The following is a 20,216-nucleotide window of genomic DNA, read 5'->3' on the forward strand; positions in this document are numbered from 1 at the left end:
AAATCATAAACTGCAACAAAGTAATTATTTCAAAATTGTGAACACGTATGTTCCCCCATAAGTATTTTGTCTCTATGGATTGGTATTTCCATTCCGCGTACACCTGGTACCAAAAGCTAATCAATTATTCCCTTATTTGGTCAGATAACTTGTGTGTGTGCTATGTGGGCAACAATTTTACAAGATTTTCGATTATATATATATATATACTTTAGTTTAACTTTAACAACTTGAAATATGAAATTGATTTACTTAAGGAAGGTGGGTCTCCGTTTTGGAGTACTGCCCATTAATGCCGACCAATGGCTATGCCGTATTGCCAAAAAGTTTTAATGGATTTGAGGAGCGAACGATATGTCGGACAGAACCGAGAACCAAAGTTACCTGGGTTTTCGGTTCTAGACCTACGGAAAAAAATTCCCCTTTGGACTTAAAATATTTTCTAAACAAAAAAATCATTTTCTATGATTGGCACGCTGTTTTCAAACTCACAATCTCTCTTCGGCCTTACGTTCGTGGAAAGCCCAAAATTATCTGCTCCAAATGAAACGTATTTTGTGTGAGTTGCCGATGTAGGTCCCAAAAAACACTGTCAAAACTAATTCCCAGGCCTTCTTTTGTGACAGATCCATCGCGTCGCCAGGCGGCTGATGTCTTCCATGGAGACCCGTTCAAAATTCAATCGTACAACTTTCGCTATGCGGACAAACCCTTCTATCCGACCCAGAATTATCAAAGGCCTCCGACTGCGGCGCCACTTGTAAGAAAGCCCTCCTTCCAGACCTTCTACTATAATCCCAGGTTCAGCCAGGATCCCGAGTATATCCCCGCCACAAGGCGGGAAAACCGGAGACGTCCATTACTGCGGGATGCTAAGACTCCTGTGCCTGTGGCTCCGCAGACGAGACGTTCGCCTACTGCCACGGATTCCCCGCTCCTGAGGACCTGCTGTCAAAGCGGCGAGTACAAAGCCATGAGACGGGGTCGCAGCACAATGACCCTGGATAGGAGTAGCCTCCATGTCCCGCGATCCACTGGTGGTGCCTCCACCACCACCTTCTCCAGTGACTCCGATAATCAGCTGCAGAAAATCAGCATAAACATCCGCACTGTGGATCCACAGTCCGAAGTGGACAACAATGTGAGTATCAAGATCGAGGCGGATGCCTATCTGCTGAACAACACGGACAAGGTGATGGCCAGGTCGCCGCAGGAGCAGGAGCGGATTTCACCCAGGTCCTCGGGTTCCTTTGGCATCGACAAGCGACTGTCCAAGTTCAATGTGAGCGAGACCAAGCCAAGGACCAGTCCGGAATGGGAGTTCCGGCAGCGGGAGAAGGCGCTGGAAGAGGAGCGTCGAATGGAAAGGGAGCGGGATCGTCAGCGGTGGGAGGACCAAAGGTTGGAGCGCGAAAGGGAGCTCCAGGAGGAGCGGCAACGTGCCCGTCAGCGGGAGCGAGATCGTGAGCAGCTCCGCGTGCTGGAGCGCCTGCGGGATGAGGAGCGACTTCGGGAACTGGAGGTGGAGCGCGAGAGGCAGCGCCTGCGAGAGCTGGAGCGGGAAACCCAGCGGCACAGGGAATACGATCGGTTCTGTGCCCTCCAGGAGCAGGCGCGTCGTCAAAGGCTGGAGCAACTGCGTCGGGAGTCCGAAAATGTCCCACCACCGCCGGTTCCAATGACCTCACATTTATACACCGTCACCTCCGATGACCGGTTACCCGGAATGGCCTTTTGTGATCTATCCTCCAGAAGGCCAAAGACATCAACGAGGCATCTGCCCAGGCCAAAGATGGAAAGACGGAGAGCTCGGGTTAACCAGGATACAAGAACTGTTCGATCCGCTACCCGATCGCTCACTCCGCCGCCCATCTTTAGCTCCCGTTCACCTACACCCCCTCTAATGGCCACCTCCCGCTCATCTACTCCGAATAGGAGAGAAAACCACCCCTGTAGCCGCAGTCCCACCCCCATTCGCAGTCCCACCATCACAAGAAATCTGGATCGCTGCAGTTCGGGGACTTCTAATGGCAATGTCCATGTCACGGTGACCACCAATGGAGGTCGGCGTTCGTCCAACTCCCGGGTGAGTGAGCCCAAGCAGCTGAATGCAAGCCATCCCCTCGTCACCAGTCTGAACAACATGCCCATAAGGATAACTACGTCAAGAACTTCGGATAGGGATCTAGCTTTCAGTTTGAACCATGTGAGGATGAGGGGATCATCACCAATGCCAAGAGAACGGAGCAGCTCTCAAGAAGATCAGGATGCGTGTCAGTTGAACATCAACGTTTATGCGGAGAAACTGCGATTGATGCGTATATAGGAAGGAAAAGTGGGGGATTGCATTAGTGATTTCTGGGATAGATCATCTCTAGCATACAGATTATCATCTGCTCCAGAAGTCACTCATGTATTCCCTTTACTTCGCTTTAATATATCATTTTTTAACAAAATCCGAAAATAACAATCCAAATTAAAAAGTAAACCATGGAGTTTTCTGTATAATCTTCGCTCCTCAGGATTTCCCCATTAAATCAATGCAATTGCGGGCGTCTGCTCATTGGAACAGCAATTAAACCTTCCTTGCTGGGAGTAGAGTCTTCCAGGGAAAGACTCTTACAAGCTCATTAAGCTCTTCGTACAGTCACATCTGCTGTTTTCCGATGCGCCAATTGTACTTCCAAAAAAATTAAGATAGTTTCCAAACCTTTGGCCACTAAATTGCCTCCAATATGTAGTAGGGTTCTTAGGATCCTCACTATTTTTCTCTTCCTCACTTACCCGTCTCATCGAACATCTGGCTCATCGTAGAGCCCTATTTTCACTCAACCTTCTTGTTTCTCTATAGTATTTTCTTGAGATACTTTTGTGTGCTTGACTTTAACGTGTGCTAAACTTTTGGGGGAGGTGATTTCTTGATATGATCAATGGGTTATATATATAAATACTATAGTGCAACTTGTGTAAAACATTGAACAAGAATAACGATTTCGTTTGGAAATTCATATGATATTTCTGATATTGTTGGTTGTGGTTATGGTTTCTTTCTGCCTCTCTGATCTTCCTTTTTTTTAGATTTTATTACCCGTTTTTTTTTTTGATTTTTGGTTGCACTTTTGGCAACATTGCTTTATAGTTAGATCGTTTGCTTATTCGTCTTCATCGTAGTTCTGATAGGTGACATAACGTACCTGAGCCCGATCACGTCCATAGATCAAAGACTGGAATAACAAGATAATGCGGAAAAAATATGGGTTAGACGGGGGTTTTTTTCTATAGCTTAGATACAACATGCAAAATGAAACTCAGGCGGTGCTTTAAATAAAAACTAATAATTTTATTACAAACAAATTAAGCAGAACTTAGGGCTAAAACAATGAGAATGACTATTAATACGAAAAATTAACAACTAAATGCCGACAAAAAGCTAAACTCATAATTTATTAGCGGCTCAAAGCCTCTCGCTTTCGTAGGCCTCATTCGTCCTGCCCGCCTCGGCATCCGCATCGGGAATAGAGGTGCCATGCATGATGGCTGGGCAGGATGCGGTCAGCTGGGGGATTCCAGGGGATTCCCCTCCAGCGGCTGCAGCAGCGGCGGCGGCAGCCTCAGCCGCCTCCCTGGCCATACGTACCTTCTTCTCGTCGCTCGTCGGCGGATTCTTGAGCAGCGTCAGCAGCGGGGCGTACATAAAGCAGAGGATGGCAATGCCGAACAGCATCCACTCGAATCCGATGCTCTTCACCAGCGATCCGGAGAGTGCGGGACCCACAGCGAAGCCCACGCAAAAGGCGACGTCACCCAGGGCGTAAACACTGCCGTACACAGCGGAATGCCGGATGTCCACCAAATAGCCCAGCTCCGGCATCATCGAGGAGTCCACCATGCCAATGGCGAAGCCCAGGCCGGCATTGGGAATAATCAGGTGGGTGATCGAGGTGGCCATGGGTATCTGCAAGAGGCAAGAAATATATCTGATGTTTTCTAAAGCAAGAGAATAAAACGCGAATTCTTGAGATATTTTTAAAAATTGTAGAACTACGATTTTACAATCACTTAAGTTCAGTTTAATTTTCAGAGTCACTAATTTTGTATATACCCGAATTCTTTGGGCTTTTTACCAATTATTTGTAAATTTATTAATAGAAAATATTTAATAAAATATTTAGAAATGCCTAAATACATTTTCATTTTTATTATTAATAAGTATTACTAGAACTATTTTTTCACTTACGAAAATCAAGCACCCTCCGATGATGATCAGGCCCAAGCAGGCGGCGAACCAACGTCCAATTTTGTGTCCCAGCGGTCCGAAGAGATTCGTGCCAATCAGGTAACTAATGGAGGCGGGCAGGAATGCCACGCCCTGCTCCCAGCGGGTGGCGCCCATGTTGTCCACCATCCAGAGCGGCAACGAGGGCTCCAGCATGGCAATTCCCATGTTGGCAAAAGTGATGGCACCGGCGGCAATCAGGATGTAGGGATCGCTGATGAGGCTCTTCAGCGAGGGCGGTTCCGTTTCGGCCTTCTGAATCGAGGGTTGCAGCATGAACAACTGCAGCAGACCGTCGCCCAAAGCCAGAGCAGCCAGAATCAAGAATGGAGCCGACTTGCCCACGAACTCGTACATCACCCCGCCAAACGGAGGACCTATGAGGACACCCAAGGCCAGGCCACCCAGCGCTATACCCATGGCATTTCCACGCTCCTTGTCGTCCGTGAACCGATCCGCCAGCATTCCCATTCCGGAAACCGACGAGCAAGAGGATCCAATGCCCTGCAGAGCCCTCGCCACGAAGAGAACCAGATAGGATCGTCCAAAAGCGAAAACTAAAAATAATATAATAATTTAAAGCTAATGCTGGGGTGGAATACTCTTGAAGAAACTTACTGATGGTCGAGAGAAACATTATCACGAAGCCCGCGAACATGGGGATGCTGTAGCCAATGCTGTTCAAGGATAGATATTTTATTGAAAATTAATTTTAAATTTTTTAATATAAACGAGGCACCTGATGTTTATTTCTTAAATATCCAAATCTTTTCAAAGAATATTTAATTTTAGGTACATCCATAGATGTAATTATTTTTATATACCCATTTATTTATGGAAGCTTCTTTCGACACTTTAACTTACCGGTGAGTCAGGGGTCCCACAATTGGGTTAACCAGCAGCTGGACGAATGCCTTGGAGGCGAACAGGAGTCCCACCTCGACCGTCTCGCCCACCAGCTCGTTGTGGCGCTCCTCCAGCTCCCGGTAGTAGGTCTCGTTTTCTGTGGATTTTCAAGGACTTGGGCTGCAGACTGGTGGCCAATTAGCGCCTCCAACGAACACACTTACCCTCCGGACTAATCGTGGAGATCTCGAGCGGAGCCGCCTCGCTGCCATCCTTGTTGCAAGGACACGGCGTCGGTGGCGGCGGAATGTTCGACGTTAGCGGGGTGCGTGGAAAGCTGTCGAGCGGCGCATCCGGATGTCGTATGTCGTACAGGAACTCGGGTATGATGGGCACTAAACGGGGTGAAATGGAGGAGGCTCTCATAATTTGATTGTAACAAAAAGCGTTTGCTCGCAATTAACCTAAACGCTCGGGGGCAATTTTCACCAGGCCGTCGGGCTAATAATTGCGTTTTCCAGGCCCCAGAAAGTTTTGTAATTGCCTTGCCGCTGGCAGAGATTGCCCCCTTCTCTTCCTTAGTTCTAATTGAGTTGCAACCGAAAAGAGGGGAGGTTGGGTGGAAAAATTACGCATACGCCACGTTTACAGCGATGCTTTTAATGGACTCTCCGATGTCTAGCATAAAGCCGCATGCAACTTGGCCGGGCAAATTCAATTTGTTTATTGCATGCTTCGACTCTGTTTATATTTATTATCAACACTTGGGCAACTCGAGAACTCCGGACCACTGTAATTGCATTTCCTGCCAAAGTGCTGGGTCAAAGGGGGGCTTGAACTTTCAATTGAGTGAGTGCCGAGCGTAGTTTGAAGTATTGTTGGGGTAATTTGTTTGCTTGTGAAGCCAGTTATTCGTGGTTATCCTACTGACAGCCCATAACCATATATGTATGGTCTACGTTGTGTGGAAAGAGGTAAGGTTTTAATGAGGGCTATTCATGCTCGATGGGGTTAGGGCTAGTTGCACAGATAGTCTAACTTCAAGTTCTCGTATTAGCCCGTGCCGCCTCGTGCCAAAGTGAAAGTGGAAGTGTTCTTGCCTGACCTGAAATCCCATCCAACTGTCACATATGTCGGCCATGGGTGGTCCAACATGCCATTTCGCCCGCCCAAATGACATGCAACCGGAAATGTATGCAAATTCGGCAACATCTACCTAATTGGGGTTAACCACTTGGCGATTAAAGAGCAAATTTAATGCCGCAACTAAAAATGTTGCCTAGTAATTCCCAGCCCGACAGCCCCAACAACTCATTAAACTGTCTCCCGAGTCTCTGACATGAAAATGATAATTCAGAAAAAGCACGTGCAGCCGGGGTCAGGAGGTGGGTGGCGTAGGATGTTACGGAGGGTTAGGAGATGGATGTTTGGGCTGTTTTGGGCTGTCGTTGGGGCGCCACAGGATTGCGATAGAGGGGCAGCGGAAGTCACTCAGTCGCCTCGGTTGCATTTCGCGTGTCGAAGACACTTAAACCGCAATGCCAAAAGGAAGGCGACTCGGGCAGCTAGACAAATAAACAGTGAATATCGCTGATTCAGGGCTGTAGTATCAGTAGTGATAGACCGACGGGATTTCTGTGCTTTTGATGTCATGAAAATATTTAAAAGACAGCAATTTTAGAGCTAGGAGTTAGTGAGGAGCTAGGAGTTTTAAGAACTTGTAACACTTCTTTAAATAATCTGTATAATATTTTTCTTGACATATAGTTTTACCTATAGAAGTGGAGATCTTGGCGAATAAATGAAATGAAGACTAACAAATGAAAAGTCTTCTTTGTGACTATACCTAATTAACAATGTTTTTAACAATAGTTAATATTTTTTAACAAAAGTATTGGGAATAATCGCCTAATATATGGGATTATCTGATATTTTTAAGGATTTTTTTTTTTAATTCCCAATTTTTGGGTAATTACTGTAAAATTTCATGTCATTTTGATTTTTGATTAAAAACTGTAATTGTGGGGAATGAGCTTTTTTTTAACCATCTCTAAGTCTCTAAAATAGTCTATAACTTAAGCTCCGGTGACATTTTCTTTGCCGCAGCCCTGCGGCGTCCGCAGGTCACCCAGATACATCGATTCGACATGCCGGGGCGACAGTGGCGTCGTCGTCAAGCCAAACAGAAGCGGCAGTGAGGCGGCAACTGGCAAAGCAACCAGTCATCCGCCGGCGACGAGGAAGAGGACAACTCAGCACCCGAACCAGGACCCAAAACGCTGGAATACGCTTTTGTTTATCCGATTAATATGCACAGGATTTAATTAGCCATAGAAGCCTTAGGAGGTGGGGGAGAAAATGCGACCCATTTGGGAGTCGGCCAGCAGGCCGCTGTTTGTGCGCTCCGTGTGGAAGGAGTCGATCGGGAGACGCCACTTCATCCTCGACTACGAGCCGCGACAGAGGCAGCGGTGGAAACGCCAGAAGACCAGGCTGAGGGGTAAGTAGTGCTCAAGGACTCAGCTGCTGGGAAATCAGGTTCCTTAGTCAATTATCCCATGATTGTTTATTGTATCTGTGATATATTTGATAAAGAGCTAAGATGGTAAGCTCTATTGAAGCATAAAAACTTTTTAGATCTATACCCAAAAAAACATCAATATGAAACGTAGATCGATTTTACATTATTTAAGATCAATTTTAATTTGATATGCGACCAGGAAAATTTGAATTGGTGAAATACGAAATGGGTTTGTCTTGACCTGAAATTTAGATGGCCATATCGATTTTACGGGAACATGTTTTTTTTTGTGTGTACCATAGTCGGAAGATAAAATAAAGATCTTAAGTTGTAGGCCAAAAGATCAATAAGTTTCCTCAACCAGTAAATCAATAGTATCAAAACCAAATAATTTTAAGTATACTAAGACTTAAAAAATAGTAATCCGAACCATTTTAATTAAAGGCAACTACCAGCAGACGCAATCCTGCGAGATCTTCGAGCAGTCCCCCGAGGAGAGTGTGGAGTACCTGGACGAATACCTCTTGCTGGACGCCACCAAGCTGACGCTGCAGCAGCAACAGTCGCTGCCCGCTTTGGGTGGGCGGCCTGGCCCCGCCCCCTCGACGGGTGGAGGTCAGCGGGGAGAGCAGCGACACAACAGTCGCCAGTCGAAGCGCCGAGCATGGCTGTTGAGTCGTGGACGGACCTATAATCTGGACCATCACATGGACCAACAGTCGCGGCGCAGTTCTCTGCAGGATGCAGGCAGCACGCTGGCCACGACGTCCAACAATCCCGAGGAGCGTCTGGCCGAAAGGGTGCTCCATTGGCTGGACCTGGCCGGCCGCACGGATATCGTAAAGGAAAAGGTAGCCACTCCACCGGCCAGCAGTAGTGCCCAGTTGGCCAGATCCGCCCAGAGGATGCAGCGCAACCACCATCGCAGCATGAGTCTCAAGCGAGTGGCGGTGGCGGCAGCGAATCACCAGAGATCGGTGGCCAGGAAGCCAAGTGCCAAGCCGCCACCCGCCGTCCAGCAGCAGGTCACCAACTCCTCCTCCGCCTCCAATGCCAATGCCAAGCCCATAACCATCATCTTCAACAAGGAGGGCGTGCCCGTGCGCCTCAATAGACCCGCTCGCAACATCGATCTCTGCACCCTGAGCAGCAGTGCCAGCACCACGAGAAGATTGGCGGGTCAGCTGGCCTCGGCCCGGCTGTACAGCGGAGCCACTGCATCCCCGTTGCCGGAGGACAGCCGGACGCCGCCGCTCAGTGGCCGGGGAGTTGGGACCTCGGCAGCCTCCGATAGCCGGAAGCAGCTGCACATCTTTATGCCCAGTCTGCCCAAGAAGGGTCTGCTGACGGTGGGCTCCACGGCGGGCAGCGGCATCGGAGGTTCTGGCGAGGATGCCCTGAGCACCAGCTTCAGTGAGCTGTGCCAGTTGTAGTCAGCCTCGGTCTAGTAATTAAATTCAGGTTCAATGGGTGAACATTGGAATACCTAGGATGGAACTTTATCCAATCCAATTTTTAATGTAGTTTAGTTAAAAATAGTTTTAGTTGTTCAGTTAAAAATAATTACTTGGAGTTTATAATTGTGGATAATTAAAGTATTTTTCAAGATCGTTTGTTTTTAGATTTTTTCTGCAACTTCAAAGTATTCGTTATTACTTTTGTTAAACTGCGGCCTAAACTACCATGAAGATTATTCAAATTAGTTGACCTTTCCATCTTTCTTACCATCAAGTTCATTGACATTCACGTGGTTAATGCGGTTAATTTGGAAAACTATTTCTCATCCTTTTCCTTGCCCAAAAGAAGAACTTTTTTCGTTTGTCTTGAAAGACAACCAGCGCTTTATTTGTAAGTTCCAAAAAAAAACAAACCACTAGAGAACCAAAACTTTGAAAGGTGAAATTAGTCAAGACCAACATATTTTCAGTCTTGTTAATAAGCCAAAAACACATACAAGTAAACCAAAATAAATAAACAATTATCTTGACACTCATTGAAGTTTGGATACTCTGTAAAATTTTAATTGTATTTGAGAAATAAATGTCAGAACACTTAAAGAATAAAACAAAAATCCATAAAGCCTGGATAAAACTAAAAATTGTATTGCGGTTGAAAAATTAGATACCTAATGATTTTCTAAAAGACATTCACCTCGAAGAAACAAATGTGACTTTTGATTGTAAGGGTATTTATTGTGCTTCGAAGGACTGCTTATTAATATCGCACAATCTTTTCTTGGTTTTATTGATTTTCGTTTTTGTTCCGTTGCCATTGAAAGTTTCTTTTGTTTGTTTCTTTTTATCGAATTTGGTAAGTTTATTTTTGGATTACCCCGAAAAGTCGGCGGCGTGTGCCACGCCCATTTTCTTTTGTTTTGATTTCTGGTCTGACTTCTTCATTGTTGATTTTTGCGTTTTTTATTTGCAACTGGGGGTGGACGACTTGGGGGGTTCCCAAGTGAAAGGAGCGTAATCAATGTAATTGTGGAAATATTGCATGTTTAACAATGGAATAAAGTTAAAGTTAAAGTTTTGCCCTAATGAATGTGGCAATTTTGCGCAGAATGGAGAAATTCCAAGTTTGAGAATGGAGACGGTCATTTAAGTAAGTAAAGCGGAGTAAATAAATTATATTTCCTTAAAAGACTTTATATAGTTAAGAATAAGTTAGAGGATATGGAATTATGAACTATACACTTTTAATAAAAGGGTCAACGGAAGAGGTAAAAAATATGAATATGATTTTTATAAACTGTTGAGGGATATGTTCCCCAAGATCTATATGTTGCTAACTATTTTATGGGACTTACGACATACAAACCGTAAGCGGTCGTAAACTAATTATGGACATTACATATCCATCAGTCTAATGGGGCAACAACTGTCAACCGTTGCGAAGGAGATTCCTTGGATATCCGTCAAGCGTCATGCAAGCAACACCCAAATCTAAGCTATCCACCTGCCACACGTGGCAAGTTGTCGTTGTCGTCGTCATCGTATTATTTTATGACTGACGCGTCGGAATTTAGATTCGATTTCAATATCACCAACAATACACAGGTACAAAAAAGTAGGGCCCAATGATCCATTCAAAAGTAATCTTTATAAAGATAAATGTATAATCCTGATCTAAAGAATTCGCGTTTTTACTTACAGAAAGCCTTTACATAAAAATGATGGTTAAAAAATATAAAATCATATTTTTGAATTTTGTTTCTTGTGCATTCTGAAGATACACCGCAATAGATCTAGATGGTGGGGGATAAGCGCAAGGCTCAATGAGTCATTGCGTCTGCCATGACAGCGAAACGACACCGAAAAAGCCGCACGATTGTGACCTTTGTCGAAATGGGTCTGGTTGGGTGGTAGCCACGGTCTACGGTCTACGTTCTACGGTCTACCGCCACCCGACTCCGAATTCGAATCCCACAGCCAACGGAAAACGGGGGAAAAACTTTCTGACTTCAAGGCAAGCCAAAAGACAAAAGGGGGAGCAATTACTTTTGGAGGCAAAAACTTTGGGCCGCCTGACGTTTGACTTTTCCCCCGGATTTTCGCCCAGCGAAAGAAAATGCGCAACAATACTGGGTGTATTTGGATTGCATACATAACAGGCCTAAACGGCCTTATATAGCCCTATAGACAAGCCATTCCGCCTGCCGTGACTTATTCGCGTTTCTGCAGCGGACGCGGCAAGTTCTCCCGGCGGTTGGCGTACATCTTTTCTCTGCCTGTTAGTCAGCTAACGAGCAAAGTTTTCCACGGTGCACACTAATTTTCCGGCCATTAGTGGCATGTCCACCGACGAGGATTCCCTGGGCAGTCCCCTCAAGCCGGCCACGCCCACTCCCGGCGAGCGAGAACGAGAACGGGAGCGTCCTAGGGGCGGAAGATCGGGTGCCGCGGATCTGCTGCGCCATCAGCAGAGCTTCGAGGCCCGCTACAGCGGGATTATCCAGAAGCAAATCTGGGAGACGAGCATCAACAAGGACGTGCTGGAGCGCCAGTTGACTGCCTATTTCCCCTTCTCGCGCAGCGCCTCGCTCTCCAAGGATGGATCCGGTGGCATCGATCAGCTCCTGCCGGTTGCAACCGGCGGAAGTGGCCTGAAGACCCGATCCCTGGCCACCACGCCCACCCGTCGGCCAGGCGTCTGTCTGGAGAAGCTGGAGACGGTGGACGTGGCCTCCCTCGAACAGCAGAGTCCGGGAAAATAGCATCGAAATCCCCGGGATTAGGCTAGCACACTCTTTGTGATGTCCGTAAGGTTGAAAGGCAATTTATGACATTTTTAGACTAAGTTAGGATAGGTTAGATATTATTATATTATAGCAAGACCCCGAATTTTAAAAAGATACAATCAAAATGTTTAATCTATTCGCTATTTATATATCATTAGTTACCAAAATTTTATAAGGTGGAATTTAAAATATTTGTTTGTTTTTGTCCTAATACTTAAAGCTTTATAATAATAAAATCATTCAATAAAGAAAATCAAAATCCGGGGCTTCTAAAAATAAATTTTCAACATAGCTTTAATAAGTATTACTAACATGTAAATCAAGCTATTTCTCTGAAATCTACTATTTACTTAGCACCCCAAGATTTGTCTACAGCACTAAAACAATCCATTTGCATAGTTCAACCCAATGCCAATGCAAAATACTCGCTTTATTGGCTAAGGATATGAACGTATTCCCGGATCAAAGGGAACCCTATTTAAGCTACTATTATTCAATCTTCTTCAATAAAACAAAAGCTTATTGCATATTCAATTTGGTATCGAGTCAAGCGGATAAGGCCAGGGGCCCATATAAATCTCCACAGGCTCCCGGGTGTAAATCTAATTTATGTGGATATTATGCGAGTGAAATAAGGCAGGGGGAGATGTGAGAAAAACTGGGGGTGCGAGGTCAGAGATCAAATGTAATAATCAAATGTATTTGCAGCAGTTTTCGCTTCAGCACCTTGAGCGCGAAGAGAGAAAGCACTTAAGTGGAAATGCCGCCAGTCAAACGCTAAAAGCCCAGCCGTTTCCCTTTCCACTATCCTGTCATCAGAAGGGAAACTTCCTCCATGGAGCTAATAGTTTTTCCACTTTTCCTTTGACTTTCACTTCCTTTCGCTCTCAACAAGTTGCTCGAGTGGCTCGGCTATTTCCTTTGGTTTTTGCCCAACTTGTTGATTTAAATTCATGAACGTTTGGCACAAAGAAAAATCTCCGCTTCTCTTTTTTTCGGCTGTTTTTATTTCCTTCGTCCGGCTGTATTTGTCAGGCTGGAGGACCGGAGGATTCGCACTCAATGTCCATGTGTTTGGCCAGACACTTGACATAAGCACTTGGCCTGGATGGACACCTCCACCTCCTCCACTAGAGAGAGTTTTCCCTGGTGGGGTTTTAGTGTCAACTGCAGGAGGGTCTTCCAGTGCGTGTCTATTTAATTGACTGTCGACGGTTCGCCACTTGGAGCTGCCCAACTCAGTCTGGTCCATTGGCCATCGATGCTTGTTAATGACTAAGCAGGGCCCTTCAGCATTGATTAGTTGTTGGCTGGTATTTGATTTAATTGCCTGATTTTCCACAGAAATTAAGGGTGCACTAAGCTCTCATCGAGCGATCGGAGAAATCATGAATATTGCCTGACGAAATCTCTGCCTTTCGTTTTGTTAGATTAATTAGTTCTTGCTTGGTACTTGATTTGGTTGAACTATAGTTAAGCTCATTAAATTAAGGCGCCATTACGTTAGGATTAACTGAAAGAAATACTGTATTTTCCAATAGCTAACCTTGAATGGTAGATCTAGAAAAAATATCGACAGTTGGCAATTTCTCGATATTTAATTTGTGTCTTCCCTTCAAAACTTCGAAATTACTATCAAATTTATTGAATATATCGCCCATTTTCGAGATCTTTTGTATGTATATGTATAAATATTTTTGAGAAAATAAATATAAATTAATAAATATCTTTTAATTTATTCCTTTCACTTCACCCCAAAAACGTAAGACACCTTCCTTTGAACCAGTGTAAGATCTCAGCAAAGGCTCTAAGAACCCATGTTAATCCCAAAAAAAAAGGAATTGATGAACTGACAAAGACCATTCACATCGACAGGAAGGCGTTCATTAGCTTAAGTGCCGCACTGTGGTAATTTTATGGCACCACTCTCGCCACTCTCTAAGGAAATGGACAATTTCCAGGCGATTGACTGGCAGGGATAACCAGCCCCGGGAGATAAATGCTCATGAAATGCTAATGGCCACAGGGGAAAAAGATTTATGCGGGGATATAATACCTGGTAAGATGGCAAACACTCACCCACTGTGGTCAGCAGCATGTTGTCCAGGAGCAGGGCTATGGCCACGATGACGAGGACCAGGCGGTTGGAGCCCCGCCAGCTGACCATCCAGGACTTGGCGGCGGACCAGGACCCGGCAGCGCGTGGATCCTCCTCGCGGTACTGATCCGCTGGCGGCGGAGCCTGTCGTCCTGCGTAGGACTGCGACTGGTAGGTGGGCGGAGGCGGAGCCGGCGGCTCCTTGCCGACGCCCATAATGCCGCAGTCCTGGTCCATGTTGCCATTCTGCTGATTGCTGTCCAACTGCTGCTTGAAGGGATTCTTGCTGGGTGTGTTGCTGACGGGCTGCTGCTGCTGCTGCGGCTGCTGGCTATTCGTGGAGTTTATGGTGAAGGAGGTGGTTTCGCTAATCTCCGACTGCTTCTGGGGGGCTGTGCTCTGCGTGTGTTTTCTTGGTCCACCATTTCCCGCATCGGTCGATGATTGCATTGCGTCGCTAGCCGCTGGTTGCTACGAAAGGCAGTAAGCCGATTGTCTTTTTAAAATGTAATCAAATCAAGAGTAAGCAGCTTTCCCGCATTTATTCCCATTCCCCATTCTCATTCCCATTTCAAATCAAAATCCCACGCTCGCTTTATGCCCCAATGATTTTCGCTAATTAAAAGTAAATTACAAGTCTTGGGCTAGGGAATTAAAAAGTATCTTTCACACGGCTACACGGCTCTAATTGAATCATACGCAATTTAAATATTTATTTAATTGCCTGCCACCCCAGACTAACACCAAACAAACGGGGCGTATGCGCAACATTTGTCATTAGAACACTTTCTGTTGCCTATCGCAGGGCGCAAATTGAATTTTCCCCCATAATTCGGTTTGAAAGACTCGACTCACAGAAAGGAGCCCAAACGCAAGGCTTCTTTAAGTTTTCGGTTGCACAATTGAATTAGCCCACTGCTTTGGCTATTAGCAAAAAGGTCTCGTAATTGAAGGCAAAGATGAATCAAGTCTCCCGCCAAAAGTCTTTGCATAATGCCTTCAATTTATTTTGCAATTGAGCCAACAATTGATGCCTGTCCCGGCGGACAATTGATTGTTTATGACGTCTCCGCAGAGACAAAGTGTTTGTCATTGAATGACAAATGAAAAGTATCTGATAAATGGAAGAGGAAGCTGCTGAAAATTCATACTACTGCAACACGTTTGTGGGCGTGACCGACAACAGAGAATTTTGTCATTCTAATTGATTAAATCAGCTAGAATTAACTGCTGTTGCATTAGTTATAGTGCTATACCAAAATGTCATCATTTTAATTAGTATCTACATTTGTTTAGCAGTTTCACAATTAATTTCACAGTGCAACATGAAAAATGTAACCGCAATTCTGTTTCATGGGCGGAAAGAACTCATCGAAATAAGCTAAAACCCATTTGGGTTTCTCTGGCTTAGCTCGCGTTAACCTTTTATAGCGAGTTAAAGTTTTACATACAAAATTTATTTGTAACGGCCATATCTTGTGAACCGATTAAAATTTCACTATCCAGTCTTCAGTGACTATGTAGCTATGAACCCAAGGAACTAAATTGACAAATGACTCTTGCGCACTTAGCACCTTGCGCTAGGTGCGCGTTAAAAAACAAATTTGCCTAATTTTTCGATTTTTAACGCGCTAGGTGTACGTCTTCGCAAGAGTCATTTGTCAATTTAGTTCCTTGGGTTCATAGCTACATAATCACTGAAGACTTGATAGTGAAATTTTAATCGGTTCACAAGATATGGCCGTTACAAATAAATTTTGTATGTAAAACTTTAACTCGCTATAATAGGTAAACGCGAGCTAAGCCAGAGAAACCCAAATTGGTTTTAGCTTATTTCGATGAGTTCTTTCCGCCCATGAAATCAAAATTGCGGTTACATTTTATAACCCTAAAAATGTTGCACAGTGTTTTACTACAAATGTGAATGAGAAAATTGTTGGATGCAAAGGCTAACTAACTAGCTACAAACTAATAAAAGTTTTAAAACCGTATTATGTATGAATTATGGCCTATCATATCATAATAATTGTATTGTGACTAGATTTCCAATAACTTGTTAAAATATAAATTACTACGTTTAAAATGTTTATTCTGGATCTATTAGAAGTCATAGCTATCTTGGATAATATTGTTTATATAATTTAATCTCGTAGATTTAGTTTCCCTTCAGTAAAACGCGCTAGTTATTTTATTATATTTAAAAAATTAAAGAATTTACCTGACAGCTTTCCCTTTCTGAAGTACAATAGATCTAAGGATTTTCTTCTCCACAAACTGCACAATACTCTTGCCTCTGGAATATCACTTGCACTAATGAACCTGAATTGCCACCAGACCTCGAGTATTTATAGATCTCTGCTTTTACGACCGATATTTATGTGGCTTACGATCGCTTAAAGCCGCCAGTTACGCGCACAGAAATCTCAATTAGCCGCGGACTCTGTCCCAGTGAATCAGAAGTCAAGGCTTTTCGATTCGCATTCAGGAAGTGCTGATGCTATCACCTAGATTGCACTTTCTTTTTCACAACGAGTTCGCTTTTAAGACCTTTTTGGGGTGGATCGTTCATTCCGCGGATTCTACCGACGAGTCGGCGCTCTGAGCTCGAACTAAAACCTTTAGCGTGCCGCCTGAGGCTTATTAAACGAATTAATTTTTGCACAAGTGAACAAGACTTGCTTAGTTAGTATACAAAGTGTGCGCCGCAAAGAGAACTCAGACATCTTTGCATTTCAAATGAATGCACAATGAAAAGTGTGTAAAATACATTTTAATAAATATTAATTATCAATTGCCATGCAATTTCGGATTATGGACGTGGGAAAATCGAATTCAAACAAAAGCTTGAGTTTTTTATTTGAAATTATGCTAATGCGTTGAGTTTTCAAGTTTAACTATTCAGAGCCTAAAGTCATCCCTTTTTATTTCGAATTGATTAGAACCGCATTTAATTCAATTGCATTTCGAAAACAATTCTAAAATGCATTAGTATCGCGTTAATATTAATTAATTATTAATACTGGAAGCACAATTGTAAGCAAGGGGGAAGTTTTAATACTCTATTAAAAAATTATTTTAAAAATGCAATTTAATTTCTAATATTTGTTTAACAGTCTTAAAAATCTATATTTAAAATACAAGAAACATTTTTTTTAAAGATTCCGTTTTCAGTTCAAATTTTACGTTTTCAAAAAATAAGTAAATAAATAAAAATGTTCAGCTTCGAGATAGAGTATAGAAAATGCCTGGTTAAATTAAGATAAAGCTGCATGTGCGATGCGATGTGACGAATGCGATTGTTTAATTCATTATTTATGTTCCCTCAGATATTTATTTTGATTACTGTTTGTCGTTGCTTTTAGTTAAATTGTTGTTGCTGCCGGAGCTTGTGTTAATTGCACAAGATTTTTCAACTGGCGACGGGCAAAAATGTAGCGGCTTGTTGCCTTTTCCAGCCACTTCTAAGCATCGACACGCAACTTTATTTAAATTGTGCTCATTTTTCAGATTTTTATTAATTAAAACAAAGCTCAGGCCCGAGCTTAAGCATTGGACTTGAGCTTGACATTGAAGCCAACGGCTTCACGCAGATTGAAGAGAACCCCCCAGTTTACACAAGGCCATAAACTGGTTTTCCTGTATAATCAACCAGGAATCGAAAGCCCTTCAGTCTGCTTTTTTATTTTCCACTTAATTGTTGTACAAATTTGCACAGACGCCCGAAGCGGCAGTAGATGATACTTTTTTTTTTTACTACCTATAATTGCAATTTTAATTGCAAAACGGTAGCGTAGCGTAGTTCCATCGAGATCTATAGCTGGGGCGTGTAAATGAGGCCCCTTTAAACTAATTAGCTCAAATCGATGCCAACAAGCAATCATCTGAAACAATGGGGATATACAGAGGAGAAATGGAACGTGCCTAAGTGTAGACTAGATCCGAAAGATCGTTAAGAGCTAAATTAAGTTTTAATTATGTAAACAAATATTTAGAAAAAATGTACAATATAAAATGGAATATGTTCAGCTAACTAAACCACATAAACCATTTGAATATTTATCCGCTTTTAAATATGAAAGGCAAAGTTTTCTTATATCGGGGTGCCTTAGAAATCTTTTCCAATAAATAAGTAATGCAATATTGCTTCCCCTTTGCTACACTTATGACAACCTACCTGAGTAATTACTTGTTATATACGACTCGTTCAGCTTTCTTCCAGGGAAATTCTGCGGAGTTGGGGTTTCAGTGGGCTGGGGTGGATTTTGTGTCTGTTCTGCTCAAAAGTCTATTGCAATTTTACAGTTGTGGTTGTCAGGTAGTGGTTGTATCCGGATTGTTGCGGGTGAGGTTGTGCGTTGTTGGAGAATTCCTGAGGGAGAGTAGAAAAAATGAAGTCATTAAAATAAAGAGGCTTAAAGCGGTTTGGCAAGACTCCGGTGGCCCAGCGATTTCTGCTGGCAATGGCCACTTGTGGATTTTCTGTTTTGAGATTGCACTCAAGTGGTTTTTCTTTGAGCAGAGTGTTTGCTCTTCAGTCGGCTTGCGGCAAGGTCGTTGGGCCAACAAAAGACAAGAAAAAGTGGGAATTATAAGAGAAAAGAAGCATTTTTAGAACTTCCTTTGTGAAAATAAAGTACTTTGAGTTACTGAATGGCATTTAAATATATTTATTTAACTGCAAAAATAGTATTTTAATCCAACCATAAGTTGCTGATGAATAAATATATATGCGGATTATTATTCAATATCCAAATATGCCCCTCTCAATGAGATTGAGGCTATTTGTCCAGGGCAAATAAACAAAAGTAAATGGTATTTACATCAATATTTGTTAATACTTTTATTTGACTTCGTTTTTTAACCCAACATGTTTGCGGTTGTCAACCAAGCAAAAAATATTGTATGCCTGCCGGGCCCGATTCAAATCGATTAATAAATAAATACATGTAGGTATAAATAAACAGACAGTTGTTGCCGCTTTAAAATGCAAATTTCGGCTGAGTTTTGATTGATTTGTCTGATTCACGAACGAGGGAAGATATGCAAAAAGATGCCTGATATTCGGTTGAGAATAAAATGTTGGAAAGCTGATAAATTTTGACGAATTAAGGGTAATTTTTCATATGCAAATTATTTTTAATTTAAAAAAAAACAAAATCTAAAAACATTTTCTTGAATATTGTAATTGTAATGTTTTTAAAATTCTCACGTATCGTAACAGAATTAAATTAATTTCTGAAATGGATTTTTATCATATCTTTTTTTTAAAAATCAGACAAAAAACTTTTACATAGACGACACTTTAAAATTGAGTTGTTGAGTTAAAACAACAAAGCAAACAATTTTATTTAGCAGTGAAAGGAAGGTACAAATATCCTTTGAAAACTTTTAAACTAAAAATTCAATTACACATTTATTACATTTTTTTTAAACTTACACCCTTAAATGTTTGAAATTTTCACATATTTTTGGATAATGCTGTCCGTTGCTCGGTGCTGGAACGTTAGGCGCTTTAAACACGACTTTAGACGCACATTTGTTGGAATTTTCGAGAGTGATTTTGTTGCTTGAACCAAAATAAACTAGTGCTAAAACGGTAACTGATTGCGAGTGAGTGCCACAAGTGTTTTTTCTGGTGCTGAGGCTGCACTGCGAGCGTGGGAAACGGGCACGTCCATCAGCCACGAGATCTCATCTCGCACTGAACGGAGATGCGCTGGCCAGCGGCGCACGACGTCGACGGCGGACGACTGCGCTCAGGATGAGGATATCCTGGTGGAAAGTGCCCAAGGAGCGGGGGAAAGTCAGAGGGACGAAGAGCAGCGGCGCTGACAGCGCTGCCACTTGTTGTCTGTTGCCTGTTGCAGTGCGTTCCCGTTATCCGTTCTGCCGCCCTCCACTACCCCCACTCCCGTCACTTTCTACCCCACTTTCTCCCCGAATTTCTCCACCTTCTCATCCTGTCCTCTGCATATTGATGGAAACTGCCAACGGCAATGATTCTGCTCAATTGCCTTCATTGTGTTTGGTCTCCATGTGTATATGTGTGCGTTGGGGTTTCTTCTGTTTGATTTTATTTTCGCTACGCCTGTAAGTATGCAACGCGTTTTGGGGTTGCCTGCCATATAGATAGAAGTGGAGATGGAGAGGGCGGCACACGCATATAATGCCTAATTGATTTTCGCCTCCTAAGTGGCAACTCAATTTTTGGGGACAGGAAAGGACATCTTTAATG

The 20,216-nt window shown here is 43.3% G+C and overlaps 4 protein-coding genes and 1 long non-coding RNA gene across 8 annotated transcripts; 4 read left to right on the forward strand and 1 right to left on the reverse strand.

The window, feature by feature from the left end:
- The first annotated feature begins 363 nt into the window (after window positions 1–363).
- On the forward strand, window positions 364–2,949 carry LOC108060019 (putative uncharacterized protein DDB_G0271982). 2 transcript variants are annotated; one of them, XM_070212386.1, is made up of 2 exons: window positions 364–559; window positions 610–2,949. In XM_070212386.1, the coding sequence occupies exons 1-2, from the start codon at window positions 465–467 to the stop codon at window positions 2,324–2,326; spliced, it is 1,812 nt and encodes a 603-aa protein (XP_070068487.1). In that variant the 5' UTR covers window positions 364–464; the 3' UTR covers window positions 2,327–2,949. The 2 variants fall into 2 exon arrangements, with proteins under 2 accessions (XP_070068487.1, XP_017001016.3); XM_017145527.3 differs by having other exon boundaries at window positions 396–559; window positions 627–2,949.
- A 12-nt stretch (window positions 2,950–2,961) lies between these two features.
- Vmat (Vesicular monoamine transporter) lies at window positions 2,962–19,695 on the reverse strand. Of its 3 annotated transcripts, XM_017145526.3 has the most exons (9): window positions 19,419–19,694; window positions 18,156–18,350; window positions 13,963–14,452; window positions 5,347–5,517; window positions 5,141–5,279; window positions 4,895–4,953; window positions 4,238–4,833; window positions 3,638–3,955; window positions 2,962–3,224 (listed from the first exon to the last, which is right to left on the reverse strand). In XM_017145526.3, exons 3-9 carry the CDS (start codon window positions 14,429–14,431, stop codon window positions 3,153–3,155), a joined length of 1,824 nt encoding a protein of 607 aa, XP_017001015.2. In that variant the 5' UTR covers window positions 14,432–14,452; window positions 18,156–18,350; window positions 19,419–19,694; the 3' UTR covers window positions 2,962–3,152. The 3 variants fall into 3 exon arrangements, with proteins under 3 accessions (XP_017001015.2, XP_017001011.2, XP_070068486.1); XM_017145522.3 differs by lacking the exon at window positions 2,962–3,224 and having other exon boundaries at window positions 3,320–3,955; window positions 19,419–19,695; XM_070212385.1 differs by lacking the exons at window positions 2,962–3,224; window positions 18,156–18,350; window positions 19,419–19,694 and adding an exon at window positions 16,200–16,867 and having other exon boundaries at window positions 3,320–3,955.
- On the forward strand, window positions 7,318–9,598 carry LOC108060021 (uncharacterized). Its single transcript, XM_017145529.3, has 2 exons — window positions 7,318–7,622; window positions 8,088–9,598. Exons 1-2 carry the CDS (start codon window positions 7,481–7,483, stop codon window positions 9,074–9,076), a joined length of 1,131 nt encoding a protein of 376 aa, XP_017001018.2. The 5' UTR covers window positions 7,318–7,480; the 3' UTR covers window positions 9,077–9,598.
- LOC108060024 (uncharacterized) lies at window positions 11,312–11,958 on the forward strand. The gene has a single exon (XM_017145533.3). The coding sequence runs from the start codon at window positions 11,437–11,439 to the stop codon at window positions 11,857–11,859; it is 423 nt and encodes a 140-aa protein (XP_017001022.2). The 5' UTR covers window positions 11,312–11,436; the 3' UTR covers window positions 11,860–11,958.
- Window positions 17,333–17,949, forward strand: LOC138912642 (uncharacterized). The gene is made up of 2 exons (XR_011418205.1): window positions 17,333–17,412; window positions 17,489–17,949. It is a non-coding gene; the product is annotated as an uncharacterized lncRNA (long non-coding RNA).
- Window positions 19,696–20,216: the final 521 nt, after the last annotated feature.

The sequence above is a fragment of the Drosophila takahashii genome, chromosome 2R (assembly GCF_030179915.1).
Source record: "Drosophila takahashii strain IR98-3 E-12201 chromosome 2R, DtakHiC1v2, whole genome shotgun sequence".
In the NCBI taxonomy this organism is placed as follows: Eukaryota; Metazoa; Arthropoda; class Insecta; order Diptera; family Drosophilidae; genus Drosophila; species Drosophila takahashii.